This window comes from Bidens hawaiensis, unplaced genomic scaffold (genome assembly GCF_021521415.1).
Source record: "Bidens hawaiensis isolate Kalapana, Puna unplaced genomic scaffold, B.hawaiensis_p1.1 tig00025811_1, whole genome shotgun sequence".
NCBI classification, from domain to species: domain Eukaryota; kingdom Viridiplantae; phylum Streptophyta; class Magnoliopsida; order Asterales; family Asteraceae; genus Bidens; species Bidens hawaiensis.
In genome coordinates, this window is record NW_027494147.1 from 2211 (window position 1) to 15698 (window position 13488).

At 38.2% G+C, this 13488-nt stretch overlaps 1 protein-coding gene across 1 annotated transcript; it reads left to right on the forward strand.

The window, feature by feature from the left end:
* The first annotated feature begins 6524 nt into the window (after positions 1 to 6524).
* On the forward strand, positions 6525 to 12004 carry LOC143572372 (F-box/LRR-repeat protein 3-like). The gene is made up of 7 exons (XM_077057556.1): positions 6525 to 7167; positions 8258 to 8383; positions 8454 to 8558; positions 9240 to 9633; positions 10488 to 10617; positions 10712 to 11006; positions 11684 to 12004. The coding sequence occupies exons 1-7, from the start codon at positions 6535 to 6537 to the stop codon at positions 11984 to 11986; spliced, it is 1986 nt and encodes a 661-aa protein (XP_076913671.1). The 5' UTR covers positions 6525 to 6534; the 3' UTR covers positions 11987 to 12004.
* Positions 12005 to 13488: the final 1484 nt, after the last annotated feature.

Sequence of the window (13488 nt, forward strand, 5' to 3'; positions counted from 1 at the left end):
AAGTGAACTTCTCTAAGCCAAAACTCACATTTGGAAAACTTCGCATACAACTTTTCTTTCCTCAACAATTCCAAAATCAATCTCAGGTGTTGCTCATGCTCGGCCTTGGTCCGAGAGTAAATCAGAATATCATCTATAAACACAATCACAAACTTGTCCAAGTATGGTTTGCACACGCGGTTCATCAGATCCATGAACACAGCCGGCGCATTAGTTAGCCCGAAAGGCATCACTAAGAACTCATAATGGCCGTATCTAGTTCGGAAGGCTGTTTTCGGCACATCTTCCTCATGGACCCTAAGTTGGTGATATCCTGACCGTAGATCTATCTTCGAATAATAACTGGATCCCTGCAACTGGTCAAATAAGTCGTCAATCCTCGGTAAGGGGTACCGATTCTTGACTGTCAGCTTGTTCAGCTCCCTATAGTCAATACACATTCTGAACGAACCATCCTTCTTCTTAACAAACAGTACTGGAGCTCCCCAAGGTGAGAAGCTTGGGCGTATGAAACCCTTATCCAATAGTTCCTGTAACTGATTGGATAGCTCTTGCATCTCAGATGGAGCTAATCGATAAGGCGCTCGAGCTACTGGCGCAGCTCCTGGGACTAAATCAATACGAAATTCGACTTGTCGCGGCGGAGGTAATCCGGGCAAATCTTCAGGAAAAACTTCTGGAAATTCGCGCACTACTGGTAAGTCTTCAATTCTTCGCTCATCTCCTTTCTTCTCTATGACATGCGCCAGGAAGGCGTAGCACCCTTTCCTTAGGCACTTGCGCGCCTTTAGGCACGAAATCAGTTTCGTCGCAACTCCCCTTCTTTCCCCTTGAATTACCAAGGTTTCTCCGTTCAACAGTGGGATCCGAACCTGCTTCTCATGGCAAATAACTTCCGCGCGGTTCTCGACTAACCAATCCATACCTACCACAATGTCAAAACTTCCCAAGTCTATTGGTAACAAGTTAATATTGAACCCGTGACCTCCCATGACTATAACACATTGTTCAGTTCTTTCGTTCGCGCATAACTGCCTACCATTGGCTAGTTCTATAGTATAAGGCGTATCTAGCCTACTGGTTGCTAAGCCTAGGGAGTTTTTAAACTCAGCAGATATAAAACTTAGGTCAGCGCCAGTATCAAATAAGACAGATGCAAAATGGCCGTTAAGCAAAAACGTACCGGTTACCACATTCGGCTCTTCTTTAGCTTCATCCGCGCCGATCACAAAAGCTCTCCCGCGAGCTGGGTTTCCCCTTTGCGGGCAATCCCGACTGAAATGCCCTGGCTTTCCGCATGCGTAGCAGTTGTCACTGGCTCCAGCTTCTTTAGCACGGCAATTCACTGTCTTGTGCCCTGGCCTGTTACATTTGGCGCACGTGACGCTCGCGCATTCACCCTCGTGGTGAAACTTGCATTTGTTGCACCATGGGTAAGGCCCGCTGTATCCTTTCCTTGATGGCTCCGCGGCTTGGATCGCGTAAACCCTTGTTCTTTCCTGCTTCTTGAACGGTGGCTGCTTGGAGTCGGACCCTCGGTGGTGAGAGTTCCATTTCCTCTTGGAGTCAGAGGTTCGCTGCTCGTTTCCGCGCGTAGTCAACATACCCGCACGGACCGTATCCCTTGTAAGGGTGATGGCCCGCGCTACCGCCTCATCAAAGGTTGGAGGCGCTGCGGCGTTGAGCGGAACCCTAACAACAGGAGGTAACCCAAAAATATACCTCTCGATCTTCTTTTCCTCCGTGTTTGCCATGTCTGGCACCAGCTGGCAAAGCTCGTTGAACCAGTTGTTGTAGGCGTCGATATCCGTTCCTACCATGGTGTGGTTCCAGAATTCCTGCTGCAGACTCTGGATTTCTGCGCGAGAGCAGAACTTTCTCATCATCATTTCCTTCAGTTCCTCCCAGGTCTTGTGAAGAGCAACTTCTCGCCCCAAAGTCTTCACTTGAAGCTTCCACCAAGACGAAGCTGCTTCTTGGAACATGCATGTCGCGTAAAGGACCTTCTGGTTCTCACTACATCTGCTAATGGAGAGAACTGTCTCCATCTTGTCAATCCAGTTGTAGAGCCCAATGGCCCCTTCGGTACCCTTGAATGGCCAAGGCCTACAGGCCATGAATGTCTTATAGGAGCATCCTTTGTCCAAGGCTCCTGAATCGGGTTCTGGGGTCTCGTTCTGACGACCCTGACTTGATTCGGCCTTGCTGGCCTCATGTGTCGCGATCGCCTGCGCGATTATTTCCCCGAGTTCCTCGGGTGTCATGGTGATTCCCTTGGCTCTAGTTGGAGGCATTCTCGCTTTAAAAGAGAACGAAAATATATTAAACTTAGCGCATGTACTCTGAGCACATAATGTTCTTTATCTTTATTCACTAGACACTGTGCGACCCGTGTTCCTAAGTGTGTGTATAGTTTCTTTTGAAAATATTCTTTGAAAAATATTTCATGCGATTCCCCAACGGTTATAGTCTAGGTTAAAACTTCTTTTCCTAGTTCGCTATAACCAGTGCTCTGATACCAATCTGTCACACCCGGCCCTGATCGGCGGAAACAGCCGGGCGCGCGCGAGTGGGGATTGATACTTAAGCACGGGCCATTGCAAACATTCAAGATAAGATTGTCATTGCGCATGAAATGTTTAATACAAATACATTACATTGTTTAAAAATTACATAAAATCATCCAAGTATAAAAACTGTTGAAGATTTCCACGCCATATCCCCTTGCGCGGCGGGAACAACCACGCGCATCGAAGGGATAGAACTAAAATCTTCCAAAAAGCTAGTTTTAGATGTTCAGCGTGAGGTGCTCTAAGTGTGACTCCATGCGCTACCTAGTTATCTCCTGAAAGACACGTAAAAACATTTGCATCAGTATAAACTGAGTGAGTTCACAAGTTTTAGTAACTTGATAAATCGTATCGCGTCATAGTCTTGATAAAAATCATTCTATAACATAATTCTGATAGCATTATTGAAACACATGCTTAGTAAAGCATAGTTCTGATAACATAATCTGATAAAATCGTTCCGCGGGTTACGCGCGAACATTTCTGGGAACTGTGCTCGTCTGTGTAAGTGGCGCTGCCACTACGAGCGAAACAAGTAATACCGTCCCGCGGGTTACGCGCGGACACATCTGAAAAACCGTGCTCGTCTGTGTAAGTGGCGCTGCCACTACGAGCGAATAATACCGTCCCGCGGGTTACGCGCAGACGTTGTGCCGGAAAACAAGGCGCTCGTCTGCGTAAGAGGAGCGACCTCTACGAGCGGGCTCAAACCCATAGTACTGCCCCATGACCATACTAGGCACTCGTCTGTGTAAGAGGTGCGACCCCTACGAGTGGGCGGATCAAACCAGCAGTCCCTACCCTTAGAGTTCCAATGGTAAAGTGATCACTTACTCGAGTTCTGGCGCACATACATCGTAAATCATAGCTAACCGTTTGCATTGCTCATCATGAAACATAATTTAAACACAATCGTTTACATAACTTGTAAGTATACCATGATAAAACATTATTTAAGTACGTGTCCCTCGCCCCGAAAACAGTTTAAAAATAGTGAAAACAGTGAAAATAGGGGCTGTGAGACTCACCTGTGGTTCTTGTTAAGGGATTAATCGAGATTCGGGTTTTCTTGGTGTTGGCCTTTGAATTGAAGGTCTAGAATACGATTAAATAACAAGAAGTATATATATTAAGATCAAGAAATAGGAGAATATAAGGGTTGGAAAGTAGATCTCAAGGTTATATTCTCGGCTTACCTAGTAACAGGATCGGAAATGAAAACAACGGATGCTTGGGAGATGATTAGTGCAAGTTTGCAGTTCTTAAGAGAGAAGTTTGAAGTGTGTTTGGGTGATAACTTAGGTTACATATTTATAGGCAAACTCAAGGGAACACAATCCCTTGCTTTAGGGGATTGTAATCTTTTCATATCTAGGTGTAATGATGATAAAGTATGGAAATTATTATTATTTATTTAAAAGTGGAGTAGTGGATAAAAGATTTTGATTTGATTTGGTCAGGACATGCAGGTCTGGGGTTGGTGAGAATAGGGTGGCTGACAGTTGACTTTTCATGTTACAGTGTGCTTTTTCAGGTACTTTTGTACAGTAAAAAGTGGAAAATCTCTGAAACACGCTACTGTTTCCTTTTGGGCGGGAGTAATCTCCTTACGTCTGGAGAATAGACTAAGTGTTCTGTGCGTATCACTTTGTGCGCATAGCTTTCTGCGTGAAGGACATTTCTTTGCTGCGGGTAGGTGCGTAACCTTCTCGCAGTTAGGGACATTGAGTTTCATTTGTAGATTCTCCAGGTGGTCTTGGTATTTCAACATAGTGATCAGTTATGTTGAAGTCAATTCCATCTTGGAGCTTCAGACAAACTAGCTCTCAACGTTCCCGCCATGCGGGGAGGTTAGTTCCCCTTCCGCACGCGCATAGACGATTTGGGATGCACCCGCCTTAGCATCATGCGAGACGGTCAGCCCATTAGACAACATTAAGTTATAGAAACATAAAACCAATACACTCGCGCATGGCGCATATAACATATGCCCACGCAGGTTACTAACATGGCGCGCTCGCGCTGGGCGCACATAACAAATGCACGCGCTGACTAACATGGCGCGCTCGCGCAGGGCGCACATAACAAATGCACGCGCTGACTAACATGGCGCGCTCGCGCAGGGCGCACATAACAAATGCACATGCTGATTCTAACATAGCGCGCTCGCGCAAGGCGCATATAACATAATCACCTAATATTTAGGTTGATTACTTGGTTTAAGGGATTGGGAATTTACCGGGTGTCACAGACACAATGAACAACAAAATAATTAGATGTAGGTTGTTATTTCTTGAAAAATATTCGCTTAATATAAAACAAGCTGAAGACTTTTTTTAGTCAAAGTTGACTTTTTGATCTTTTGTGATTTTCAGAGGGTTAACACCAACTTCTGGTGAGCTCTGAATCTCATAATCAGTGTGGGTTAATTATGGGGTTTATATGATTACAAGTTTATTTGCTAAGCCTCAAGTTCAAATCAATGAAGCCATTTCATTTATGAAAGTCAAAGTGTTAAGCATCATGGGTTGATTATTTGAGGTTGTAGATACAATTTAAATTCTTTTTCAATTGCAATAGGGTTAAGCATGCAATGTGAAAGCTACAGACAGTTTGTAGTTACAACCTAAACACTCAAAATTACTTAAATCATGCTTAGAGTATATTGGTCTTTTGGTATTATGGCAAAAATATTAGCTATCATGAGAATTGAGAAGCAGTTGATTGTTATTGTATGTAGGCTGATGGTGAATTCTTACAAGCTGGTATTATCTTAGGAAAGTTTGGTATTTTGGAACTTTGGTCAATTTTGACCACCTCTTGGTCAATTGTGATATTAGGAACGGTTTGACTTTCCTGGTCAAATCTGACCATCGAGTCAAAGTTTGGCGGATCAATTTCATGTTTGGTTTCTGTACACATTGCAATGGTCATGAATATTTTAGTTAATAACTAAATATGATAGTTATAATCTTTATCTATATTGTACTTTATAAAGCATATGTATGTGTTTCATGCCTGCAAAGTGTGGGTTTCCCCAATATATTTATCAAACCTAAACAACTATCTCATAATCTATAAAAAATCGAGAGTTTTAAGAGGATAAAAAATGCAAACGCATTTGGGTAAGCCTGTTATCGAAGTAAAAGTAATTTTAGGTACTAATATTGGTTATCACACTTACATTACTCATAGTAGTCTAATGCATTTATACTAAAAACTTCTGTTTAGTTCAAGAGAATACCGTTTTTCGTTACAGTTTGTTTTTGTATGACCATTAACAGAAGTCGATGTTAGTCTTAAAATGCTTATTTTAGATAAACAATGTAAAGTTACAAAAATAAACAACAAATGTGGTTTATAAAGAAATATTTAGTAGTTTATGTTTTAAAGTTTAAAGTTTTGTTTCTAAACATTGTACTATGTAATGTCATTCTCTGTAAGTTTAAGTCTTTCAATATTATGTTTCCCTTTGGATATGATTCATAGTTATAAATCATGTAGGCGTGTCAAAAAAACATATTAAAATATGTTGTTTGAAATTATGTATGTGTTTAATTGACGAGTTTTGTATTCCACCCGTGTAGCACACGAGTTAATAACCTTCTTAGAGAGTAAAGGTGATTAAATGGAAGAGTGACCCATCAAACGACCGTTAGAAAGTATTAAGAAAAAAAAAAGGTGGTGATTTCTTTGGCATTCAATGATTTTCAACAAAATGTTACACGTGGACTCAGGGGTAAAACCGTCTCCACCGGCACAAAATCATCTAATCGTATTTATTATTATTATTATGGGTAGGCCACAAGGGCAAAATGGTAATGTAAACCATACATCCTCACCATCTTCTTCTTCTTCTACCTTCACTCAATAACCACACCACCATTTTCATTTTTGTCATTTTCATTATATTACAAATACACATACAATTTATTTATCATATCAAGATTTAAAATAGAAAAAAATGAAGAAACAAAAACAAGAATTCGAAATCAACAACCCATTCGAATTAGTCTCAGAAGAAATCATTTTCTCAATCTTGGATTGCCTCAAACCAAACCCAATTGACCTGAAATCATTCTCGTTAGTTTCCAGATCATTCTACTCAATCGAATCTCGTCACCGTCGTACGTTAAGACCCTATCCTCACTGTGACCCCCAACTCTTAATCTTAAACCGATACCCATTAATAACCCACCTCGATCTCACTCTCTGCCCTCGAATCCCAGATGGGTTTCTCTCAGTTACCTCTAAATATCTGAAATCTGTTGATTTCTCGAGGTCTCAGGTGTTCTCGCAGGTGGGGTTCATGAGTTTGGTTAAGAGCTGTGTGAATTTGGTGGAGATTGATCTGTCGAATGCCGTGCATTTGACCGATAGTGCGCTTGCGGCCGTGGCGGGGTGTAGGAGCTTGGAGAGGCTGAGCTTGGCGAGGTGTAAGGGTGTGACTGATATTGGGATTGGGTGTGTGGCAGTTGGGTGTCTCAAACTGAGGGTTTTGAATTTGAAGTGGTGTTTGGGTGTTGCTGATTTAGGGGTTGCTTTGATTGGTGTCAAGTGTAAGCTGATTAGAAGCTTGGATCTTTCTCATTTGCTGGTATATTTCTACCTTTTGCTTATTATTGCTTTTGATTATCTGATGATGATATGTTTCTTATCATTTCATCAACTATTTCAAGTCATATTACTTGTAAACCCTAATTAATAACCATGTTTAACAAGCAAAATCAATGAATTTTGCAAGTAATTAAATAGATAATATCACAATCACAATAGCAAGTAAAATATTTATTGATGTTGATGAACATTAAAATCGTACAAAAATCATCTTTTCATAAAGAGGGAGTGTTAGCGTTGAATCAGGAGTAATTTAACATGTTAAAACCTACAAGATATTGTTTTATCTCTAATTAATATTTACGTATCCGAAAACGTCACAAAAGTTATTATAAATGTCGTAAACGTACGAAAATTCGTCATGATAACCGAGTCCTATCTTTGTTGGTGTCACTGTTATATATTTGTTCGTTCGTTTATATAATCAGTAATCATAAAAAAATTGATTTTTTTTGCATGCGGTTCGTTATGAATCGAAAAATTCTCCAGTGGGTCCCTGGTTCCTGACTGAACAATTGCGGCGAATGCCTTTTGTTCTTTGATGCAATCTTGAATAATTCACAGTGTTTCTTAAAATTTAAGCTCTAAATGGATCAACTTTGAAAGTAAATAGGTAATATCACAATAGGAACATTGAAATCTTTAAAAATCAATAGTAAATTAGTAAAATCTTTATTGAATGTTGATGAACTTTGAGATCTTTATAAATCAACTTTTCTGCTATAGAAGGAGATGTTTATAGTTCCATTGTTTTAGCTTTAATTAAGAAGCGCGTATCGAGAGCCACCATAAAAGATGATTATAACTGTCTTAACACGTAAGTAAAAATTTTTCACACACGCCGTGTTTATCGGTCCTATATTTGTGGCGTCACTATTGTTGTCTGTTACCTGTTATTGAGTTGTTCATTACTTCACATAATCACTTACATAAATATAAATGATTTTGGTCGTATATGGCGCAAATATAATTGAAAATTCTTCGTGGGTCCTATGTTGTGACGAAAAAGAAATGATTTTTCTTTCTTTGATACAATCTAGAATTCACGTTGTTTCTTCTTTGTGTTACAGATCACCAAAAAATGCATGCCTTCACTCTTGAAGTTGCAATATCTTGAAGAATTGGCTTTAGAAGGATGTTGCGGGATCAATGATGAAACTTTTGGATCTCTTAAACATCGATGGGCGTCGCTGAAGGTATCTGTTCTTCAAAGAAATTTCTTTTATTTTGTAACTTTTCACGAAACTAATAACTTGTATTAAACAGTCGTTGAATATGTCGCATTGGGAGAATGCTACTCATGTGGGAGTGTCTTCACTTACTAGCAGCACCGGCTGTCTTCAAAATCTTAATTTAGCATACGGGCCACTTGTAAGTATCCTATACGTTTAAGTCGTATGCCCACTGAATTGATGACCAATGTTCGATAAATCGTCGATTTTTTTATTAAGGGTTATTTTGGACCATATCATGTTCATTTATGTCGTATGCAACTGAATTGTTGATCAATGTTCAATAAATCGTGTTTTTTTTTTGTTTTATCGAGGAGTATTTTGGACATTTCATGCCCATTTATGTCTTATACCCACTGAATTGATGATCAATGATCAACAAGTCAATTTTTTCTGGTTCTATCGAGGGGTATTTTTGAACATTTCATATACATTTATGTCGTATGCCCGCTGAATTGATGATCAATGTTAGATACATCATTTTTTTTCTGCTTTTATTGAGGGGTCTTTTGGACATTCATATTCATTTATGTCGTATGGCCACCGAACCGTCAATCAATGACAAGTCTTTTTCTCCGGCTTTATTAAGGGTTATTTTGGACATTTCACTAATATTAAAGCTTCTACCAAATATAGGACTGTTTAAATATGCATATAGAAAATAGTTATCCAATCATTGCAACTTTCAAGTCTCAATAATCAGTTTTAATATCATCCTTTTGATTATATGGTCATTTAGGAATCAATATATAGTTTTCTCAATAATAATGATTCTCATTTAAAAGTATTTTTTGTTAATTTACTTAAATAACTGTTTCAGGTGACTCCTGCTCTTTCTGAAAGTCTACAAAAGCTTTCAAACTTGCAATCACTTCGGTTAGACGGTTGCCACGTCACTTGTTCGGGACTCAAGGGCATTGGAAACTGGTGTGTGTCACTCATGGAGTTAAGTTTATGTAAGTGCACGGGTGTGACGGATTATGGTCTTTCGTCAATTGTAACCAAACACACCGAATTGAAAAGGTTAGACATCACATGCTGTAGAAAGATAACACACGCTGCAGTTTCTCACATAACGAAATCTTGTGGGGGGCTTGTTTCTCTCAAGATGGAGTCGTGTACACTTGTGTCATCGGAGGCGTTTGTTTTGATTGGGCAATATTGTCATTTTCTTCAAGAGCTTGATCTCACTGATAATGATGTTGATGATGAAGGTATGCTTCGGTTTTCAGTTATTGGTTCCACAAATCTTGCTTATTTGGATAACCGAACTGAATACAATCGAATAAATTGAATAATAACCGGTTTAATCAGATAACTGAACCGAATAAATTGGTTTAATTGGTTGAATTCGGTTCTGCTAGATACATTTGTAATTCGGATCGCTTTGGTTTTCTGTTACGGCAAAAAAAATTCACAACCAAATAAACCTAATAAATCGATATCTGAACCGATGAACACCCCTAAAAGCATACATATTGTTAATTATGTCATGAAATGTGGTGTAAGCACTTGTATGTAGTTAAAGAAATATGTGCATGTGTTTATGTGGGTTGGTAATAACTTGTATTATTTAATTTAAAAAAAAAATCTGAATATACAGTTTTTTTTGGTAGACATTCTGATTTAAATTTTATTAAAAACCAGATCTTTCAAAATATTGTATTCTTTTGTCTTGTAAATATAAAGAAAATACTTTATTTTGAAGGAAGTTGATTTTATTAAATTATTTTGGAATGTCTACAAAAATATTAAACAGAACTATGTATTAAGATTTTTTATGGAGCTGGGGCTCTCTGTGCAAGCAACCTCTATGTAATTTGGACGGAGGTATGGTTTGCCTACATCACCCCCGACCCCACAAATAGCCTTGCTATTGGAGGGATTTTTATGAGAGTTAAAATAAGCTATTAAAAGTCGATTATAAGTTAAAATGAATTATCTAATGAAACATATAGATACTGGTCTCACAGTTTTCTACTTCAAATTGTGTGTGTGTATTTAGATTGTTTGTTATGTCATGAAATGCCAAGTACCGTTCAGTTTTTACATATGATCGTTTGTGCAGGGCTAAAGTCAGTTTCAAGATGTACCGAACTATCCGTATTGAAGCTTGGGATATGTTTAAATATAACCGACGAGGGGCTTATCTTTATCGGAAGCAGATGCCATAAACTTTCAGAGCTCGATTTATACAGGTTTGAAATGTCTAAGCTACCCTTCAATTTGTTAAATACCGGGAGTCAACAAATGACGGGCATAAATAATTTGTAAAATTGATTTTGGTTTTAGGTCAATTGGAATCACCGATAAGGGCATTTCTGCGGTTGCTTGTGGTTGCACTGGGCTTGAAATGATTAACATTTCTTACTGCGAAAGCGTAACTGATAGCTCATTGATCTCTTTATCAAAGTGTTGTAATCTAAACACACTTGAAAGCAGAGGGTGCCCTTTAATTACTTCTCTAGGGCTAGAACCGATTGCCTTTAGATGCAAACAACTCACAAAGCTGGATATTAAGAAATGCCTCAATGTTAACGACTCAGGATTGATCCCGATCGCCCATTTTTCACAGAACCTTAGACAGGTAATTAACCGCCTTCTTCCCTTTGCTTCCGTTTAGTTTTGTGTTTATAATGAATTGTGCGTAGTGGGCCATACGATACACAAGTACAATTTTAAGTAGAAAACTGTGGGACCCACATGTTATATCGAACTTTATGGATATTTAGGTGCTTCAGAGATGATTTGTATCTTTCATTTGTTTTCAACAATTTATAATATGTAATTTGATTTTTCTTTAGTATAATATTTAACTTTTTAAAAAGAGTCAAAATACACAAGTTTGTTTAATCTCCGATATAAATTTTATTAAAATCGAGTTCTTTCAAAATAATGTATTTCTTTATATTACCGAGACAAAAATACTTTATTTTGAAAGCAGTCGCTTTTTAATAACAATTTATATCAAAATGTCGACATTTAGATATAAATTTCGTTGAAAATCAAGTTCTTTCAAAATAAAGTAGTTTTTTTTATATTTACGAAACAAAAAAATACTTTATTTTGTAAGAACTTGGTTCTTATATTTAAAATAGTTTTTTTATATTTAATATAAAACATATATTAAATGTGGACAAAAATATTTAAACACAGCCTGTATATATGGATTTTATTGCTTGTACTACTTAAAACTGGTTCTGTATTAGACACGCCCATTTTTACTTATTTGTTAACTTATCTTTTTGGTTTTTTTCTGAACAGATTAACTTGTCGTATAGCTCTGTGACGGATGTTGGGTTGTTATACCTTGCCGGCCTTGGTTGTTTACAAATTTTGACCATTCTTCATATGGACGGTCTGACTCCAAGCGGACTGGCAGCTGCATTGTTGGGATGTGGAGGGTTGACCAAAGTCAAGCTCCAATCTTCGTTCAGAACTTTGTTACCAAGATCGGTTCTTGAGAATTTAGAAGCTCGTGGGTGCGTTTTTCAGTGGAGAGATAAAGTGTTTCAGGCTGAACTGGATCCAAAATGTTGGAAGCTACAAGCAGAAGACATTGAATAGGGTATTTTCGTATTTCTATTAGCAATAAGCGTTGTTTGACAAGACCCGAGCCCCGATGCAGAAGCGTGAATAATCGATATTAACGAAAGAGCTCATATCTGGGTTAGGATCGAATCGCACTTGTATTCACTCGTGAATGATATTTGGACGGATGAGATGTATTGGGAGAGAGCCTGATTCGATTAACAATAAATAATAAAGTAGGATGAACACATATATGTAATCGAAACACAAATAAGATAGAAATGGTAGTATGATATCATTAGTATCACTCATACATACATACATTCATACATACACAATAAATATCAGCCACCCCGGGAGAGCTCATCCCGGGGAGGAGACTCTCTCATAGGGATAAAACCCTAGATCTCAATCAATACACAATACACTCAATCAACTAGACAAATGAATAAAAACATCTATTTATACTAGTCTAGCATGAGTTGGTCTTCAAGCCATCCACCCTTGGTTGAGACAAACAATATATTTTTCACCCACATATTAATTCGATGCGTCGGTCTAAAGTATAAGACCCAACAATCTCCCCCTTAGACCGATGCCATCGAATTACTTCCATGATTACTTCATAACCCGTTGTCTTTCATTTAAATTCTTCCCCTCACTTTAAGCGGCTTTGAACTTCAATGATCAACATCAAGTAACAAGGTTATCATAAAAGGAAATACACTCAATGTGATCATAAAAAATCTTCAATTTTTCCTGTTTGTGGTGTGGATGATGAGACGGCAGATTCCATATGATTACGTCATCAAGATCCTCCACATCTTTGAAAAAACCTTGGATTATTTATATTGATCAAAGTTTCCTTAACTTGAGTCTTTTACTTGATTTGAAGCAACTAATTTGCAATGAAATTCAAAGAATTCTATTCCCCCAATTTCGTTGCAATTATCTTTAACAAACGTGTCTTCGAATCAAGTGCGGGTGAAAACATGAGACTCTTCAATTTCAACAATCTTTGACTTGGTCAACTTATGAAATGATCCGGAAAATCAACCATCTTATTCTTGTAAGCACCTTGTTGAAGTTGTGAAATTTTTGTGACTTTTTGCCCAATTTTTGCTCAAAACTATTCAAAAATGACCAAAATACCCCTCGTTGACCTGACACAGTCAACAACCGAGATGACCAGAAAAATCACTTCCAAACAGTCAATCATACTTGGGCAAAAAGTCAACGGATAAGGAAGTATACATTCTTTCCTTCATCTTGGCCCGTTTGACTTTTGATAAGCCAACTTTTTTGTGTCAAACTTGACCTGTCGAACACCGAACATATGTAATTTTCTGCATTAAAGTCTTGTATCAGCTGCAATATTACTGAAATGCTCCTGCTACAACTGCTCGTGAACTAGATCACAAGATATTAATTGTTATTTTACCCCAAACTTGTGAACTTGTTCAGTAGTAGCATCATTTAACTTTATATCACAAGCAAATAACCACAATAATAATCATTAAACAGCCCCAAACATGTCA

What these genes read in the sequence shown, in the direction of transcription:
- LOC143572372 (XM_077057556.1), top strand. Translation starts at nt 6,535, where the DNA reads ATGAAGAAACAAAAACAAGAATTCGAAATCAACAACCCATTCGAATTA. An exon ending in TAATGATGTTGATGATGAAG is followed by an intron (nt 9,634 to 10,487) that starts GTATGCTTCGGT and finishes TCGTTTGTGCAG; the next exon opens with GGCTAAAGTCAGTTTCAAGA. An exon ending in TTTCACAGAACCTTAGACAG is followed by an intron (nt 11,007 to 11,683) that starts GTAATTAACCGC and finishes TTTTCTGAACAG; the next exon opens with ATTAACTTGTCGTATAGCTC.